We start from the raw sequence: 21,269 nt of genomic DNA on the forward strand, positions 1-21,269 counted from the left end.
TTTATTATAATAATATATGTTATGAGTATTTTAAAGATATGAAAATTGGTGTGGAGAAAGAGAAAAAAAATAAAAAGGTGACTGTTCAAAAATTATGATCCTATTGGTTATACCTTTGCCGTAAATGCCGGTCAACTTTGACCGGTTGTATCTCAGGAACCACTCATCACAATTAAACGTTTTTTCTTTTAGAAGAAGCGTCCTGTCGCTTTGTCTCCAATGCCGTTTTCATGATTTAATTTAATTTAATATTTCCCGAGATATTCTCTTTGTTTATAAGCCAAAAAATTGTTTATAATTTTAAAATATTCCTGAGGCCACATAAATAATCCAAATTCAATTCTGTAAAGTACATTAGATAGGTATAGTGTCTTTTTATACAAAAATCATAGTTATTCTTAGGTGTCATAATTATTATGATTATTATAGCGACCGTAAATTTTTAATTACTAATTTTATTGTTGCTAAACTGTTTAATCAATTTCCATCGGCTTCTAGAATTATAATCTATACAAAAAGAGCTTTTATATTACCAAGTTATTTAATTATTAGTAAACAATTACTTATCTAAAATTTTAGTTGAAAATTAAAGATTTTGTTGGAAAAACCCGCATTTTCCGGGGAAAATTTTCGTCGAAGTAAATCGGGAAAAACACATCACTATGCATAATTTAATTACAGTGAAATTTTATTTGGGTGTTTTTGGTGTAAAGTTAAAATCTTTGGAGTTATAGAGCAAAATTGAAAAAAACACGATTTTCGGGCGCCATTTTGTTTATAAAAAAAGTAGCACACTATCTGTGGACTGTGGCAAACCTATATTATTAATATATACAGTATGTCCCTGTAAGTTGTATCCATATGGAAAACTTTTTTATTATTAACTTTACGAAAAAAACTTATTCTTCATAAAAAACTCTGCATGGTCCAAAACCTAAGATTTAACGAACAAATATCAAATTTTTTGAATATTATACGAGGTATGTCAAAAAGTTTGAATTTCACTCAAGAGTAAACTAGATTTATTTTTCACAATATTGAGAATTGCTATTATGAAAAGTTGTTTGGAATTAAAAACTATATTCTAATATGCAATTACATCTTCCTAATTGAAAAAAAAAATTTTTTTTGAAAAATTATGGATAACTAATATTATTTTCAGTTATTTCAATTTTGATAACTCTTTTATTATTAATTTTACGAAAAAAAGTAATTCTTAATAAAAAGTTCTGGATGGTCTAAAATCTAAAATACAACCATCTTATATCAAATTTTATCAATTTTATACGAGGTATGTCAAAAAAGATAAATTTAGACCAAAAGTAAAGTATTTTTGTAGTTCAGAATATTTCAATTAGAAGGATGTAATTACATACTGAAACATAGTTTTTAATTCTAAATAACTTTTCATAATAACAATTTTCGATATTGTGAAAAATAAACGTATTTTACTCTTGAGCGAAATTCATATTTTTGACATACCTCGTATAAAATTGATAAAATTTGTTATAAGATGGTTGTATTTTAGGTTTTAGATTATGTATAACTTTTTATTAAGAATCACCTTTTTTCGTAAAATTAATTATAAAAGAGTTATCTGAATTGAAATAACTGAAAATAATGTTAATCCATAATTTTTCAAAAAAAAATTTTTTCAATTAGAAGGATGTAATTGCATACTAGAATATAATTTTTAATTCCAATCATCTTTTCATAATAGGGATTTTCAATATTGTGAAAAATAAAGCTACTTTACTCTTGAGTGAAATTCAAACTTTTTGACATATCTCGTATAATATTCAAAAAAATTGATATTTGATGGTTAAATCTTAGGTTTTGGACGATGCAGAGCTTTTTATGAAGAATAACTTTTTTTCGTAAAGTTAATAATAAAAAAGTTTTCCATATGGATACAACTTACAGGGACATACTGTATAATCATAAGATTCGATTCCAGCAATAAAATTGCTGGTAAATAACTTTTCCCAAAAATGGCCTATTCTCCGATAATCTGCCCAGACTAATAGTGATTATATAATTTATAGCTACTTACTACAAGAATATTTATACAGTGATGAGCGTGCTAATGACCGGCAAAATAGCGCAAAAGATGGGAAACATATTAAATTGTGAGTTAAAAAGAAATAAAACTAGTAGAGTTGTTAAATTTAGCGATAGTAACATATAAATTGACATTATATTGATTGTTTCCCACCTTTAGACGTATCAGAGGAGTATGTCAACTAAAACTGTCACTGTGACAGTGGCAATTTTCAAATTCGTTCGATACGTCTAAAGGTGGGAAACAATCAATATAATGTCAATCTATAAGTTACTATCGCTACATTTAACACCTCCACTAGGTTCATCTCTTTTTATCTCACAACTTAATATGTTTTCCATCTTTTGCGTTATTTTGCCGGTTATTAGTGCGCTCATCACTGTATTGTCTACAATGTTAATTTTAATGTTATTTACTACAAGAAGTCAGTACAGTAAGTGTTCACAATTACCCCTTTAAATCTTGAACATGGGGTAAATGAAAACACCTGTTAGGGGTAAATGGAAACAATGTGGGGTAAATGGAAACAATGTGAGGTAAATAGAAATCAATTTATTATGTTAAGGTTACAGGTCTTGCCATTTTTGAAATGTTGAGGAAGTACATACGGAAGAGACAACCAATGAAATACTCTTTGAATAATTTAAAAATGAGGTGACAGATGTTAAAACAAAAAAGAAGTAACATATAGGGAGGCTGCTGCTTACTACAGTATTCCACATTGCGTTATTTACAACTGCATAAAGGTAAAGGGTAGAAACATACCAACTGATAAGATGGAACTGGTATGTAAGTCAATTGAACCTAACATGAGTTACGTACCGTCCAGTGACGGTTGTCTAAGTATTATTGTGGTAGGTCCTCTGGCCATATTCTCTTTAGTCTTCTTTCAGCAAGTGGTTGGGTGAATAAATTATTTATCAATTCGTTGGTGTGATCAGTGGTGCGATTTTTATATTTTATTGAACGATTTTTTATTAAGTCCTTGATTAGTGGGATGTCCACATCATTGTGAAGTGTCTGGTTGGATACGTACCATGGAGCTTTACTTATCATACGGAGTATTTTGGACTGGAATGTTTGGAGTATCTTCATATTTGAAGGTTTACTGCAGCCCCATAGCTCTATTCCGTATGATCAAACTGGTATAAGTATACCTTTGTACAGAAGCAGTTTATTTTCAAGAGATAACTGAGACCTCTTGTTAAATAGCCAGTTCATATTTTTTAGTTTAAGGTCTAATTGTTTACGTTTAGTTTTAATGTGCGTTTTTCATATGAGTTTTTCATCCAGATGCAATCCCAAGTATTTGACAACTGGTTTGATGGGAATCGGAGTATTATTTATAGAAACTTGAGGACATGTAGATTTTCTGGTTGTAAAAGTAATTTGTACTGATTTGCTGGCATTAACATTTATTTTCCATCGCTTGAGCCAGTTTTGTAATTGGTCTAAATGATTTTGTACTTTTTGTGATGCTACAGTAGGGTCGACATCCACTGCTAAGATTCCCTTATCATCAGCAAAAGTAGCTAAGAAGGTATCATTTCTGGCTGGAACGTCGGCTGTAAATATCAGATACAGAAATGGGCCAAGAACGCTACCCTGTGGTACGCCAGATTGGATGATGTGGTAATTTAAGAAGTTGTCTTCAATTTTGACTTGGAAGTATCGGTCAGTAAGATACGATTTTAGAATAAAGTATAGTTGGTCTGTTAGGTGTAATTTCAGTTTATAGAGTAGACCTTGATTCCATACCCTATCAAATGCCTGTTGTATATCGAGAAACACTCCAGCGCAAAACTTTTTTTCTTTAAGAGTTGTTTTAATTATATACTATTCTGTGGCATTGTTGGATGGTTGAGTGTTCACGTCTAAATACGAATTGGTGTTGGGATTAAAATTGAAATTAACATTTCGTTTATGGGGACAACTTGCTCAATTTTATGTAATAGTAGCCGTTCTAATACTTTCGACATTATTGGGAGTAGGCTTATAGGGCGATATCAATTTGCTTGTGTTGCGGGTTTACCAGGTTTTGGAATCATAGTAATTTGAGCTAATTTCCATTGTATTGGAAAGTAGCGAAGACTATGTATTTAAAATTACTGAGAAAATAATGTACTTGCTTTTTGAGTTATCATCCTGTATTCGATATAAAGAAAATTAGCAATATCAACCATTTTTATAAATTTTGACAATCAACAAACAAATATGGCACCAATAAACCATTGCTGTTGTGCTTATTTTTATTTATACAGGGAGCTGAACTTATTACGATTTTCGTAGAACATTGGTTATAACTTTGTAAATACCCTGTAAAACATAACAAATTTTATATCAAAAATGAATATCCATTTTCAATTTCGTTGCAACACGAAACTACAGCCGCCCCAGGCACGAAACTACTGGGATATGGCGCGGCTGTAGTTTCGTGTTGCAACGAAATTGAAAATGGATATTCATTTTTGATATACCTGTTTACTCTCATTGGAGTACGAAGATAACCATTCTCGTTGGAACTTTACCGCGCTGAGCAGATGGGACGTGAATTATAAATTGTAAAATTCCCTCATCTTCCTTATAGTCTCAGCATCCGTTATGGCTTGCAAATTTTAGAAGCCTCGGAGGTGTAACCAGAGAAGGTTCCCATTGTTTTCGGTCTGGTAGGGTGTAGAGCAGCATTTTTGGTGTTGTTTTATATGCTATTAGATTGAAAACTTAGTCTTTTTCTCTAAACCTTTATATTTTTGTGATGGGAAAGTTAAGAACATTTCGAATATAAATTAAAATATGGGTTGTATATATATATATATATATATATATATATATATATATATATATATATATATATATATATATATATATAAATCGGTTTTAAAACGTCTTGCGACGTTGTCCGATGCCTAATTTCCATGACACTCTATCATCCCATTGGCCCTCTCTAAGATCTCTTGCGCTCATCGCCTTCGTTACTCCCTCTCTCCAAGATTTCTTGGGTCTTCCTCTCTTTCTGCGGTTTGGTGGTACCCATTGCATAATTATTTTAGGGAGTCTTGAGTTATCCATCCTCTGGACGTGTCCGTACCATATCAGCTGTTTTCTTTCTATGTCTGTTGTTAGAGAGCCGTCAACCCCCATTCGCTGTCTTATCTCATCATTACGTATTCTCTCTCTGCGTGACACTCCTACTGATCTTCTAAAAGCGTCCATTTCTACTGCCTCCAGTTTTCTTCTGTTGTTTTCGGTTATCCGCCAAGTTTCTGCTCCGTACAATAGACTGCTTTTAATAAGAGATTCGTAGATATTGTGTTTTCTTCTTTTTCCTATTTCATGATTCCACAGCACGCTGTTTAGACAACCTATTGTTTTTCTGGATTGTGTTATTCTTCTCTTTATTTCTTCATCATCTTTCCCCGTTGTGTCAAAAACGATTCCTAGATATGTGTAATGGTCGCAGGGCATGATGATTTCATTATTTTCTAATGTGATGTTCGATAGTTCGGTACCTATTGGCAGGTATTTGGGTTGTTCCATTTAAAAAAACAAAAGTTTGGTCTGCCACTATGTTATCGAACACCCTGTAACATTGTATCTAATTTTGTAATGTGAAGCTCAAAGTTGGTTAAAATTTTTGTTATTAACTTTTATTGCTATCTATTACTATAGCGGACCTACTAAGCTTTATCACACTAATCAATCACCCTATTTACCTGTACAGGTGTGCTGCGCAGTAAGTAATGAACGCAACCTGTATCAGCAGCCAGATGGCCGGTGCGGTGTTCGAGGAAGCATAGGGAACAATATATGAAAGAATCAGCTGTCTTAAAATACTTTCTCGAAAACGTTGCTAGCTCTTAGACCATACCGTCTTGTTTATTCTTAAGAGCTCGGCAATTATGTTGTCTTGTCCTGGAGCTTTATTATTTTTTAGATCTTTTAAAGCTCGTTATATTTCGAATCCCTTTCTATTTGGTAGCTCTTAAAGAGAAGATAAAGTTGTGGATTGTGTGTTAGTCGGACGGAGTAAAAAAAATACTCTGAACAGTTATTGAACGGTGAGGTAAAGCGCGAAGCAGTAGACAACTGGGCAGTTGGAGAAGATGAGATAGTTGAAATGCAGATACAGAGGAGGAGGTGATGATAGCAATGCAAGAAATGAAAAATAACGAAAGTTCTTGGAAAAATGACATATGCATCGGCATGATCAAGTTTGGTGGAGATCAATTGCAGAGAAGGATATAGGATATATCAACTAAGAGTGCAAGTACGGGAAAATGAAATGATCCCTAAAATGAACTGATTGGTAGGAGCCCCGCATATGCCCGCTACATAAAAAAGGAAGGTTAACTGAAGTGTGTCAACTATAGAGGTATTACCTTTGCATACAAAATCTTGGCAAGAATATTGAGAAATAAATTAAATTGCTATACGGGAAAAATCCTACAAGAGTACCAAGTCGGCTTTAGAAAGAACAGATCTACTATAGACCAAACCTTCTCCTTAAAGGAGATACAGACTTTCTAAAGGTAAAGTTTATCTGCATGTTTTGTTTCTGGATAAAAATACTATACTGGACTAAATAGCTATACTCAAGAATTTCTTGGAATTTTTACTTACAATATAAATGGATTGCAAAGACAGGCAGTAAAATGAAAATTTTAGATTTCCCCTTTTTTAACTTATGGTTAGTTTGCTTTGCAAGTATTAGAAAGCATCGATACAGGACTTACCAGAATATATAGTGTGTATTTTATATTTACAGTGCACAGATTCTAAAGGTGCCTGTGGGGGATGTACGAGAAAGAAAGTATTCGAAATAATGTATTTGTTGTTTCATTATTTCGAATACTTTCTCTCTCATACACCAGCCATCCCCAATATCTAAAAACGAAAATCTACGACCAATGTATTCTTCCGGTCCTTACATATGGATGTCAAACATGGACGTTCACAAAAGCGAATATGGACAGAATTGCGAAAACACAAAGTGCAATGGAAAGACAAATGATTAACGTAAGACTGTCAGATAGAGAAAGGAATTTCTGGGTAAGAAATATCACAAAAGTTAAAGATGCTACTCGTCAAACAGCTAAACTAAAATGGAAATTCGCCGGTCATACGATTAGACAAAAAGACGAAAGATGGAATAAAATTATTACAGAGTGGAGACCATGGACATATAAAGGAAAGAGAGGGAGACCACAGATGAGATGGGCAGATGACCTAAAACACCAAGCAGGCTCAAAATGGATGCACATGGCTCAGGATAGAGAAAGATGGAGGAGCGAAGGGGAGGCCTATGTCCAATATTTGATGTCGCAAGGCTAATAGATAGATAGATAGATAGACGCCATCCCCCACCGGCACCTTTAGAATCTGTACACTGTAAGTAGATGCCGCTACAGCGTCCGTATCGAATTATTTGTTTTAATTCGGCATTGGGAAAAAAATTATTTCTCTTTTCGTTTAGTTAGAGCAGACCATATAAAGCAGTTCAAAATTATGTAATAAATTCATTTTTTCGAGAATAGGCCACTTTGGAGAAAAATCCCGTGACAAGTAGATTTTAATTTTTAAATTACGATTTTTTGACAAATATGCCATAATAGTGACGTCATTCCTTTAGACGTGATGGCCTAATTGATGAATTTTTTAAATGGGAATAGGGGTCGTGAGGAAGCTCATTTGAAAGTTTATTCAATTATCTAGTCAGTAATATAAACATCAACATTATTATGTATACAGTGTGATCAAAAAAAATTTTTTAAATTAAATTAACACGTTGACGGACAATGCGTCAAATGTATAAACAAGCATTGTGACACTATATGTATTTTGCAAAGTAGAATAGGGAAAATGCAACGTCTATAGACGTTGTGTCACATTACATCAATCGAAATTAGATGTCTATAGACGTTCTGTTCATCAACTTGTTAATTGACGAAAAAAGAAGAATGCATGTAATTTACTTAACTTAAAATACATTTTACTGCTGTCAGAATATATGAAAAAAATATTTAATAAATAAACATTGCTCTTCGCTTAAATTAAATGTCACTACCCACCTGCCTCTTGGCAGTTTTTAGTTGTATCTGATTCTAGAGCATCATTTCTAACATTACAAAAACAATTCATGCCATAACAGATTAAGTTAAGTATACTATACAGATTAGAGAGTTATTGCCACCGGCAAATAAAGGATCCTTTATTACAGGATACTTTAATAAAGGACAAATACAGGACGGGTCTAAAAGAGTGGTATTGCAAACGCAGTTAAAGAATCTTTTATTTTGACAAATGACATGAAATATTTTTGTAAATATAAAAATAACCTATAAAATTCCATTTGTCGATATAAATTAAAATAAGATAATTGAAGAGTAAAACGTTAAATTTAATTATTTTGTCATTTAAAGATGTTTAGAGAACAACATAATATATCCGATAATACTCATCGTTCAATAATATGGAAGTGCAATAAATTGGAAATACTATTTTAGGAGTTTTTAAATACTTTTGCATTATGGGTATATGTAATGGGGAATTTCTGGAGAATATGTTATTAGGAAATAGTGGATATCCATTCCTCAACTACAACTACCGAATGACACACCATTCCAGAATTTTCAGACAGAAGTTGTGTTTTTATAATCCATCACAAATCCCTTCAAGAATTGTTATTGAAAGAACATTTGGTATTGTGAAGAGATTTCCCATTTTACCATATGTAATGAGATGCAAGTTACCTTTTATTCAAAGAATAATATCAGCTTGTTCAGTTTTACATATTGCAGTAGTACATAATAGAGAAAACGTTGAAATACTGGCAAATGAGTGTGCTGTTGATATTGATATAGAAGCTGTGGCAGTACATTTTCAACCAGGAGCTAATCTAATGCGACTAAATTGTGTGTGTGTTTGTTTAAAATTATTGTTCGACATTTAAAGCTAGCGCTTAAACTAATTTTATTTTTATTGGACTGCAGTTTGTTAATAAATTTATAAATAAATATAAATATTATATTGGTGACTGATTTTAAGTATTTTATGATCATTAGCAGGTTTTAAATAATAAATTTATAAATATACATGCTATTGGCGTTTGATCTTTTATCCATTTGGCCCTCTCTTTCTTTCTTTTCACCTCTGGATAACTAGTTATCAGGAAGTTTATCTGACAGATTAGATACTAATAGATATCTGACAGAAAAAAACTTCCCGTTAACTAGTTATCCGGAGCTGAAAAGGCAGATACTAAGGATACTGTTATATAAACTTCCCAATAATTAGTTATCTGAAAATGAAAAAACCTCTAATCTGTCAGATAAACTTCCCGATATACAAAAAGATAATAGAAGAATTAAGCTTTATGCTGGTTTTTATTAATTTTTTTGGCAATGTTTAAATAAACAAATACTGATGGCATGAAATGGATCACGAACAAGGAGGAATGAAGAAGGAATTGGAGATTGTGTTTACCATTAAACGCATAAAACTGCAGTATCTGGGACACATATGATAAATCAGCACCGTTACTCCCTGCTGCAGTACATATTGCAAGGTACAGTCAAAGGTAAGCGAAGACCTGGTAGAGGGAGAATATCAATGGAACTGTTTCGAATCGCAGCTAGCAAGGTTACGATTGCTATATGATTTCCAACATTCGAAACGGATAAGAACCAAAAGAAGAAGATGGCATGGAAATGAAAGTGTATTAATACTTTTGATTAAAAACTTTATAGATTCTAATCTATAAAGATTAAATTTTCAAAAATAAATACTTGAACCTTTGTTTTATTTTGTTAACCTGTTGTTATATATCTGTTGAATAGAACTCTATTTTGAATCTAGAATTTTAACAAATCCTAACTTTCATTAAAATTTATTGATCTTATATCTTCAATCTCTTATATCTTCAATAAATATTTATTTCTATAGAAAAATGTAAAATATATTGAGTTTAATAAATGAGTTACTGATATTTTAAGTCTGATCATTGTAATTAGTAACAATTTAAAATTATTTATGTAATATTCCTTTTTACAACTTCTTGTAATAACTCAAGCTTCAATAAAATGTTCTTTTCTATATTCGTTTGGGTCAAAACATCAATAATCTATATCTCAGAATATTACTTATAGTTGTTTTTAATAAATAAAACCCAACATACAACTTTAATGATGAAAGTTTAATCAAATATCAATCCCACAATACATAAATTATCAATCCAAAGAAGCGACAAGATAAATTCAAAATACAAGTGAAGTTAGACCTTTCTTCACATTTTTGACACGTTATGTCAAAATAAAAGAACTTTTATTAAAATAAAGGTGTCCTCTAATTTTCCTTAAATACAGGCGGCCTGTATTTTATTAAAAGACAAAAATAAAAGACGCAATACTGCGCATGCTTATATGTCAAAATAAAGGATCTTTTATTACAGGTCGACTTAAAAGACGTTGGCAATAACTCTCTATTATAAATCAGTAATGTCTTCCAAAAGTGCTTTAGTCATGCCTTGTTCTATGCAGTTGTCTCCCACATGAATTTTGCAAAAGTGCTTAAGTCGCTGACTAAAGGTCGTTTTGAAAAAAAAACAAATGTTTAACTTCTTAAAAGCCATGATTTTGTGTTCAAATCTTACTTTAAATTGTCTTGAAACTAGAATTTGAACCTGCAAATTACATAACTGATTCTATTCCAAAGTAACATTTAATTATATTCTTAAACATAGAAAAAATTCGTTCCTGAAAAATTTACTTTTTTGACTTAAGACCTTTTGGAATCCACCTCTTCAATTGGGAAAAACAATGTTTATATGTCAAGTAAACAATATTTTCTATATTCTGACAGCAGTAAATTGTATTTTGAGTTAAATAAATTACATAAATTCTTCTTTTTGCGTTAATTAATTTAATTCAAAAAATATTTTTTTGGTCACCCTGTATAAATATTGCGTTTATGTTACTGAATAGAGAATTTAATAACCTTTCAAATGAACTACCACACGACCCCTATTATGAACGAATTGAAATATAAGATGTCTCTCATTTTCATTAAATAACATTTCAGATCAATTTATGGTTGTAAAGGGCTTGAGACATTAAGGGCCGGTTGTTCGAACTCTAATCAACAATGATCATTATCAAATGTTTAATTACTGTCACCAACTGTCAATGTCTACTTTGTTTGGGTTGCTGAAAACATAATTGATTACAATTATGAAATTACTAAATCAATTATGTTAATAATTGTTATGTTAATTGATTAACTAATCTCATAATTATAATCAATTATGTTTTCAGTAACCCAATCAAAGTTGACATTGACAGTTGGTGACAGTAATTAAATAATTGATAGTGATCATTGTTGATTAGCGTTCGAACAACCGGCCCTAAGTTGAATAATGTGGAGTAACCTTAGGGCCGGTTGTTCGAACGCTAATCAACAATGATCATTATCAAATATTTAATTACTGTCACCAACTGTCAATGTCAGCTTTGATTGGGTTGCTGAAAACATAATTGATTATAATTATGAGATTAGTTAATCAATTAACATAACAATTATTAACATAATTGATTAACAACTAATTTCATAATTGTAATCCATAATTATGTTTTCAGCAACCCAAACAAAGTTGACATTGACAGTTGGTGACAGTAATTAAATATTTGATAATGATCATTTTTGATTAGCGTTCGAACAACCGGCCCTTAATGTTAGAATCTGTAATCAGAAAATGCAGTATGAAGATGGAGGAAATAAACATGAAAAATGAGCACCGGTGCATGGCATTTGCTGATGATCTGATGATCTTAGCAAGAACCCCGAAATAATTATTAAGAAAAGTTGTGAGGAAAATTATTGAAGAAGCACAAAAATTTTAATTGGAGCTAAATGATAACAAAACCAAATATACGATCGTGTTAGGGAGAGAAGAAAAAAGGAGAAGATTTTAGAGTACTGTATGTAAGTGGTAAAAGTTATGGTTTTAAAAGGGTGAACAGTTTTGAATACCTGAGTGTAGTATTCGATGAAAATCGAAAAGAGAAATAGGAGTCCAATGCGAGAATAGCAAAATAGAATAAAAAATTGCGCAGTTTAATAGCTCTAATGAATTCAAAATACGTTTCTAGACAAGGCAAACTCCGAATATATAAAACAGTAATTAGACCCACAGTAACATGTCTGATAGGCATGAAGATTCAATAGGAAGGAAGAGGATACTCTGAAAATATCGGAAAGGAAAATATTGAGACGCTTATTCGGAGGACGTAAGACAGAAGACGGGAGGAAAAGAAGAACCAACAACGTCATAAAGGATCAGGTGGTTGGGATATGTATAAAGAATGGTAACGAACATAATGCGTAAACCAGTTATGACCAGAAAACTAATCGATCCCAAAAGAAGGGGTAGACCCAGAATGAGATAGATTAATAAAATGGAGGAAGACGTTAATCACGTGAAAGTGAGGGATTGGAAAAGAAAATCGACCAGTTTCAGAATTCTCACAAAATCTAATAAATATTGCCAATTTTTGGCCAATGTTATTATTACCCTCAGGGCCGTCGTCTTTAGGTGGTTCTTCAGCAAATGGACAGGGGAAACACTCAGAGCAAGGTTGGTCTAATTCTTGACTTCTTTGAGGACCTTGGCTAGGGCGACACACAGGAGGTCCGTTTTGTTGGGGTTGAACTGGTGCGTATCCCCCGTTTGTTGGCAAAGGGGCCATACTTTGCATAAGTATATCGGGTTGCATTGGCATACCTGGTTGCATTAGCATACCTGGTTGCATTGGCATACCTGGTTGCATTGGCATACCTGGTTGCATTGGCATACCTGGTTGCATTTGAATGCCTGGTTGCATTGGTATACCTGTAGGATATCCATTCAAATCACCAAATCCGGTAAATCCGCCACCATATACTGTTGCACATGGTGGATTTGGTTTAATATCGCATTCTATACAAGGAGCACCACCCCTTTGGGCTGGTAAACGTCCACCAAGTGCACCCATTCCTACACCTGGACCGTAATTAATTTCCTGATTCATGGGTAATCCAGAAAGAAGTGGATTGTATGCAGCACCCTCGGGACCATATGGAATAGCGCCATTGTAGGAAGACTGGAAGGCATTGTATCCTCCTGGATATCCTGGACCTGAAAAAATTTACTTTCGTTATGAAATCAAAATTAAATTTCTAGCTAGACATACAGTATAAGAATAATTATATAGTTAACTTGTTTTTTCTTGTTTTCTTGTTTTCTTTATTATACAATACGTAAATCGTTCAGCTGGACATAGGGAATATACATTGAGGGAATTGTGGCAACTGCGCTAACCTGTGTTAGTTGAAGCTTCTGTTCGAGTACGAGTTTTTGGTGCAATAGGGCTGTTAGAATGATTAGAACGAGTCAGTTTTGAGGCAAGGTTGTCCATAAATAAATCAAAAACAAAGTTTATGATTAATGAGTTAATAATTTTACTTCAATTTTTAAAATATTTTTTATTTAAAAACTAATTTCAAAACTAAACAGTTTTCCCATTCCCTTAGGCCAAAAATATTTAGCTACTACATTGTCATATTTTGGCGTTTATTTATGTCAGACGAAATGAGTTGTCAATTTTGAGGTTAATGCCCCTTAATGCTAACAACCACATTGTCATCGATAGAGCTCAGTTGCCACAATTATCTCAATATAATACAATGTATCTATTCTTCTTCTTCTTAAAGTTCCGCTCCTCTCGGAGATTGGAAATCATTCTGGCAATTATAATTTTGTTGGTTACGCGCCGGAATATTTCAATTGAGCTGCATCCAAACCATTCACGGAGATTGCGTAGCCACGAGATTTTACGTCTTCCTACGCTTCTTCTGCCTTTGATTTTGCCCTGCATTATATTCCTTAATAGTTCGTATTTTTCACCTCTCATGATGTGCCCCAAGTATTCCAACTTCCTGATTTTTATGGAATTAAAAACTTCGCACTGTTTTCCTAGATGTTCGAGCACTTGTGCGTTTGTTTTACGATCTGTCCATGATATTTTTAGAATACGTCTATAACACCACATTTCGAATGCTTCCAGGTTTTTAATGTTGGATTGTTTTAGTGTCCATGCCTCAACCCCATACAAAAGGGTGGAGAAAATATAACAACAAAGCATTCTTATCCGGAGCGTTATATTGATATTGCGATTACAGAAAAGTTTCCTCATTCTGTTAAAAATGGATCGTGCAATTTCAATGCGGCATCTTATTTCTTTTGTCTGATCAGTATCTTCTGTGATCCATGCTCCAAGGTATTTGTACGAAGATATTTGCTCAATTTCTGTATTATCCAGTACTAGTCTAACTCTGATGTTTTGTGCTTTTGTAAATACCATGAACTTGGTTTTCTTCAAATTTATTTTTAGTCCATAATCGTTGCAATGTATATTTAGTTGTTGAGCAAGGTGTTGCAATTCTTCTAGTGTTCCCGCTAAAAGTACGGTATCGTCAGCGTATCTTATATTATTAAGTGGTTCATTGTTTATTATTAGGCCCTCATTGACTTCGGCCAACGCTAATTCTGAGATGGCTTCACTATATAAATTAAATAACAATGGTAATAAAATACACCCTTGTCGCACCCCACGACGAATCTGGATATCCTCAGTCAGTTCATTTTAAACTTTTACTTTTGCTGTCTGATTCCAATAGAGGTTACATATAATTCTAATGTCTCTACTGTCTATGTTTTTATTTAACAAAATTTCTTTGAGACGATTATGCTGCACTTTGTCAAATGCCTTCTCAAAATCAATGAAACAGGCATATACTTCCTGATTCATATCTAGGCATCTCTGCGAAAGAACATTTACTGCAAACAGTGCGTCCCGTGTTCCCAGACCTTTCCTAAATCCCATTTGTGTATCACTTATGCCTTCGTCTAATTTCTTATGTATTCTATTGTGAATCACTTTTAAAAACAATTTCAAGACATGGCCCATTAAGGCTATGGTGCCATGTTCATTGCACTCCTTTGCATTGGCTTTTTTGGGTAGCAGTATAAATGTCGATTGGAGCCATTCTTTAGGTATTATACCTGTTATATATATATATATATATATATATATATATATATATATATATATATATATAAAAGTACTGAGATAACAGCTGGGAAAACCCTGGTACTGAGGAAGCAATGAAAGACTGGTGCTTCAAAGTGAGTGTCTTTTATTTTGGTCAAGCTTTCGCCTATTGTTTTTAGGCTTAAAAACAATAGAAAATAAAAGACACTCACTTTGAAGCACCAGTCTTTCATTGCTTCCTCAGTACCAGGGTTTTCCCAGCTGTTACCTCAGTACTTTTTTATTTACTAGTAACCCAATTACTCCTTGGACGTTTATATATATATATATATATATATATATATATATATATATATATATATATATATATATATATATATATATATATATATGGTGTTAAATAAATCCAAAAGAAGGTCAATAGATTCAGTATCCACAATTGTGAGTAATTCGATAGGAACTTCATCAGGCCCGGGAGATTTACCACTTTTAGCTTGTTTCATTGCATATTCGACTTCTTCTCGTATAATGTCAGGTCCAGTATCATCTTTAAATTCTTTTGGTTCTGTTCTCTCTTTGTCTTCAAAAAGCTGTGCTATATATTGTGTCCATCTCTGCATTTTCTGGTTTATATCTGTAATAATGTATCTATATATGTATCTAAATATATACAATGTATGTTCCCTATGTCCAGCTGAACGATTTACGTACTGTATGTTTTATATTAAACAAAAGTTTAATGATGCCAAAAGTTTATATTATAGGTATTCCAAGAAGTCCATAATATCTAATTATAAACAATTAAGTTGTGAGATGAGATAGTACGAGAAAAAGCTAGTTCTTATAGGTGACTAGTTGACTTCAGTCATAATTTATACGTATGACGTCGAAAAACAAAACATTCTATTTTAATAACATATATTATGTTATTCGTTTTGACTGACACAAATAAACGTCAAATCCAAATCGAAACGTCAAATAAACTTATTTTCAAACTAAAATTGTGGCTTATTCCGAACTAAAATAGTAAAACACTTAAAAGGAACATCAGCTAAACTTTGTTTAAAATTTTTGTTTTGTTTAAAATAAACATTTCCAAATTCGCAAGTATATCGAAACCACTTAACTGAGTGCCAATTAAGTATAAAATAAATACTAAATTGCATAAGCTGCCACAAGAAAATGTTGCTCTAATTGTTTCTTAGTAAAAACATTCTGTAACCATCTAGGTTCTTCACTACACCTATCCGAGGCAACATTATGAGATTGTGTAATGGTTGGCATTTGCCCCTGAGCTAGACAAGTTTTTACCTTTGTTTTATTTGTTCCATATCAACCCCAAATTGTAGGTGAATAAGGGATTTTGCCTTTATTCTGAGACGATGAGCTGGCCAAACACATAAGTAGGTGGAGGCTAATAAACCAAAGAAAAAGAAGAGAACATACATAACCTAATAAAGCTAGGTTAGGTAGGAAAAACGTCATACGTACAATTATGACTGAAGCCAACTAGCTAATTATGGCTTAAGCTAAGGTCTAAAGATGGGAAACTATATGGGATAATTTCTCACTTCTGCTAGTTTCATCTCTTTTTATTTTACAAGGTATTAAGTATGTTTTCGTCTTTTCAGTTATTTTGCCGGTTATTAACGCCCTCATCACTGTATGTATATTTTATTTACCTGGACCACCGCCTTGTTGTTCTATTATACAGGGTTTAAATGGACAGGAGTCTGTGCATTGATCTGTTTTTGCAAACATCACATCATCTTCAGGTGATCGTCCATTACACTCACAAGGATCACCCTTACCTTTCTTCAAACTACTCCTCCTCTTGTCAGATTTTTCTGATTTTGGAGTACATTTGCTACTTTTTGAACCTAAATAGAAAAAAATCTGTTCATGATAATGTTATTGACAGAAATATGGTCTAAATATATTGCCGAATGTGTTTATATGTCTGGATCCCGCGTACCAAAAAAAGTTTATTAAAAGCAAGCTGAAAATTTGTTAATAGCTTAACGGTGTCTAGTCGGACAAACTTTGATGTATGGGAACACTGGAACAGGGTAAGTTTTAATTGTGGAACTTGTCCATCGTGACAAGTTTATGATTGTGAAAACTAGCAGGTTGTTTTTAAGTATATTATATTTTATAATATACGAAATATATGAATATATTTTTATGTTTATATTATAATATATGAAAAAATGTTTACCCGACAAATATATTGGGCATTTCAATAAGTCCGGCACGTAGAACATGTCAAATGACAGGTGGGACATTGGTGGTAAATAACAGTCTGATTTTTGCACCAGAGTTTAATGGAAGGGTAACAATTGGAAGTTCTGTTTGACAAAATACATGGGACGTTTTCGTAGTCTAACGTTCGAAACCTGTAACCTGTTACACAATTAAAACTTCCAGTGTTCCCGTACATCAAAGTTTGTCCGACTAGACACCGTTAAGCTATTAACAATTTTCAGCTTGCTATTAATAAACTTTTTTTGGTACGCGGGATCCAGGCCTAATATCCTCGATATATTGTTGACTTACTAATGCCTGGTTGCCAATTAAAACGTACCGTAAACTAAGCTTACGAAACATATGAGTTGAACCATTGAGTCTTGAATCAATTTTCAGCTTGCCACAATAGTCCATGTGGTGAGACCGCTCCCGTCTGAAAAAAATTCTGATTCGGTTTCTTTGTGGATTCCTATTCAAAAATGTCCCTTTAAACAAATCTGAAGGGTGCCGGGCGGAATGTTTGGGCAGAAATTGTTCAAACAATTTTTTTTAAACAAATACAAAACATTACGTTTTATTGCCCTGGAACATATATATTTTTAGGTTTTTTGGGTCATTCTAAACAAGAAAGGTATCTTGTAATTTTTCCTAAAAATTTATAGTTTTCGAGTTATAGGCGATTTAAAATCTGAAAAATGCGAAAATACGCATTTTCGAGGCTTACAAACTCATATTTAAATTAGTATTTTTGAGGTTGCCAGATACTTAAATTGATGATTAAACGTTCGGGCAGATTGCAATTGCGCGCAGCGGTCAGGGTTCTCAACAGGGTGTCTAAGTTTTATTTACTTCTTATTTGGTTTGAACGGAAATTTAGCTAATTTTAAAAAATTAATTAATTAAAAAATTAATATATTATATACAGGGTGTAACGAAAATACAGGTCATAAATTAAATCACATATTCTGAGACCAAAAATAATTCGAATGAACCTAATTTACCTTAGTACAAATATGCACATAAAAAAAGTTGCAGCCCTTTGAAGTTACAAAATGAAAATCGATTTTTTCGAATATATCGAAAACTCTTAGAGATTTTTTATTGAAAATAGACATCTGGCATTCTTATGGCAGGAACATCTTAAAAAATAATTAATATGAAATTTGTGTACCCCATAAAAATTTTATGGGGGTTTTGTTCCCTTAAACCCCCCCAAACTTTTGTGTACGTTCCAATTAAATTATTATTGTGGTACCATTAGTTAAATTCAATATTTATAAAACTTTTTTGCCTCTTTGTATTTTTTCGATAAGGCAGTTTTTATCGAGTTGTGGCTTCTTTTTTAATATGTGTACATAACAATTTTATGTGGGTTTTGTTCTTTTAAACCCCCCAACTGTTTGTGTATGTTACAATTAAACTTTTACTGCGGTACCATTAGTTAAACACAGTGTTTTTAAAACTTTTTTGCCTCTTTGTATTTTTTCGAGAAGGCACTTTTTATCGAGATATTACTTCTTTTTTAATATGGTTCAAAATATACCTAAAAATGTAAATCTTAAATAAATTTTCATATTATTACCAAGTCTCCATAATCGTACTTAGCCATATACAAATATGTGGTGGATTTGACAAATATTTGACGTTTCGAAAAAGTACTAAGAGGCAAAAAAGTTTTTAAAATATTGTGTTGAACTAATGTAACTACAATAATAATTAAATTGGAACGTACACAAAAGTTTGGGGGGTTTAAAGGAACAAAACCCCCATAAAATTTTTATGGGATGTCCAAATTTCACTATAATTTTTTCTTAAGATACTACTACCATAGGAATGCCACATGTCTATTTTCAATAAAAGGTCTCTAATAGTTTTCGATATATTGGAAAAAATCGATTTTCATTTTGTAACTTCAAAGGGCTGTAACTTTTTTTATGTGCACATTTGTACTAAGGTAAGTTAGGTTTAATCGAACTATTTTTGGTCCCAGAATATGTGATTAAATTTATGACCTGTATTTTTGTTACACCCTGTATATTATATATTATACAGTACAATTTTCAAAGGAGGAAGACCTAACCCTTCGGTCCAAACCTAACTTTCGGGTATTAGAGTGTAGAGTACCCCAGGAGGTATTTGACCGCTGCGCGCAATCACAATATACCGAAACATTCAGCTTCAAGATTCTGGAGAGTGACCGCGTCTAGCCACCCGTGTTGAGCTGCCCCCCCCCCCCCCACTTGCAAAAATCAAAAAACAAATAGCCCTGATTTATGAGCTATTTATGAGCTCTCATATTCCGCAAACTAAAAATTTTGAGCTCGTTCCACTGAGCAGGAATTTGATACTTTGGTGGGGGGGGGGGGGCTGAGTCAGCCCCCCCACTGCTTAAAAATCGGAATATTGAATCGGTTTTTGCGGCAGAACTACGAGCTATTTATGAGCTCTTGAAATTATATAGTTTAGATTTTTGAGCCTATCCCCTTCACCCCCAAACAACCCTTTAATTGATTTAACTTAATAGAAAAATGCTGAGAAAACTTAAAATATATCGTATTGCGGATATAATTCCTATAGCTTATATACTCTAAGAATAAACTATTAAACCACGTGCATTTCGATTATTGAGCTACAACCCCTTCGCAAGAAAACCACCCTATCTTCCCGGCTTAAGAGAAAGTTGTACTTAAAATGCATTAAACTAATTATTTGGCGACTACATATCATTGAATAATCTGTAAGCTTCCAAATTACGCGCATTTAGATCAGTAAATTGCAATTTATTTTGTATAGTGCAGTCACTGAAGGTAAAAATCAACGATTACCTTCAATTTCGGTGAACCTTCATCGATTTTCACGAAAATTAGTCAGTGGTTAGAGGATACGTCAAGAAACAAAGGTGACATGGTACCACCTTGCGCCTTTACCCTGAGGGTGGATACCGCCCCTTCTCGGGGTGAAAATTGTTTTATTAAAAATAACTGCACAAATCAATAAAGGAACAAATTAAAAGCAAAATTTAATATATAAAGTTAATAACATAAGTCAATAATTAAGTATTTTCTATGGGAAATAAGCCACAATTTTACTAAAAAATGAATTTATTAACGTTTCAAAGCCCAAATCGGGTTTCGTTGTCAAAATATAAAATACTATTAAAATAAATTATTGAATTAAAATAAATTGTCAAAATAGAAAATACTTAATTATAAAAATGCCACAAGGAAATAGCTTCAGAATAACAATAAGTCAATACTTTTTAAGTTATTAAAGATCAAAGATTTTAATTATTCGTGAAAAAAATGCATGTTATGAAGCGGTTTTTCGTAAATCACTGAAAAATTGTAAGTTTTTACAAAAAAATTAATAGTAGTTTAATTCGTATAGCTTATATTCTAAGAATAAACTCTTAAATCACGCGCCTTTCGATTATAGAGCTACAACCCCTTCGTAAGAAAACCGTCCCATATTCCCGGCTTAAGAGAGAGTTGTACTTAAAATAATTTAAATTAATTATTTGGCGACTACATATCGTTTAATAATTTATGAGCTTGCAAAATATACGCATCTCAATTATTGAATTGCCATTTTCTTTCTATAGTGCAGTCACTGAAGGTAAAAATCAACTATGACCTTCGATTTCGGTAAATCTCCATTTATTTCCACGAATTAACAATAACAACTTGGGGTTTTAACCTTGGGTATATGTCACCCCTTCTCGGGGGTGAAAATTACTTTATTAAAAATAACCCCACAAATCGAGAGAGGGACAAATTGTAAGCAAAATTTGTTATATAATGTTATTAAAATAAATCAATACTTTTTGAGTTATTAAAGATCAAATATTTTAATTTTTGTGAAAGAAATTGCATGCTTTA

General features: G+C 32.5%; 1 protein-coding gene across 5 annotated transcripts in view; it reads right to left on the reverse strand.

Annotated features, from left to right (window-relative positions):
- LOC126892329 (uncharacterized) overlaps positions 1–21,269 on the reverse strand; it is an 86,568-nt gene that overhangs the window by 24,273 nt on the left and 41,026 nt on the right. For 2 of the 5 annotated variants that reach the window (XM_050661836.1, XM_050661832.1), the window contains exons 4-5: positions 16,827–17,024; positions 12,627–13,229 (exon numbers count right to left, since the gene is read on the reverse strand). In XM_050661836.1, coding sequence (XP_050517793.1) covers positions 12,627–13,229; positions 16,827–17,024 — 801 coding nt within the window. The remainder of the gene's footprint in view (positions 1–12,626; positions 13,230–16,826; positions 17,025–21,269) is intronic. The other 3 variants (XM_050661835.1, XM_050661834.1, XM_050661833.1) reach the window with 3 other exon arrangements.

Source organism: Diabrotica virgifera, chromosome 9 (assembly GCF_917563875.1).
Source record: "Diabrotica virgifera virgifera chromosome 9, PGI_DIABVI_V3a".
In the NCBI taxonomy this organism is placed as follows: Eukaryota; Metazoa; Arthropoda; class Insecta; order Coleoptera; family Chrysomelidae; genus Diabrotica; species Diabrotica virgifera.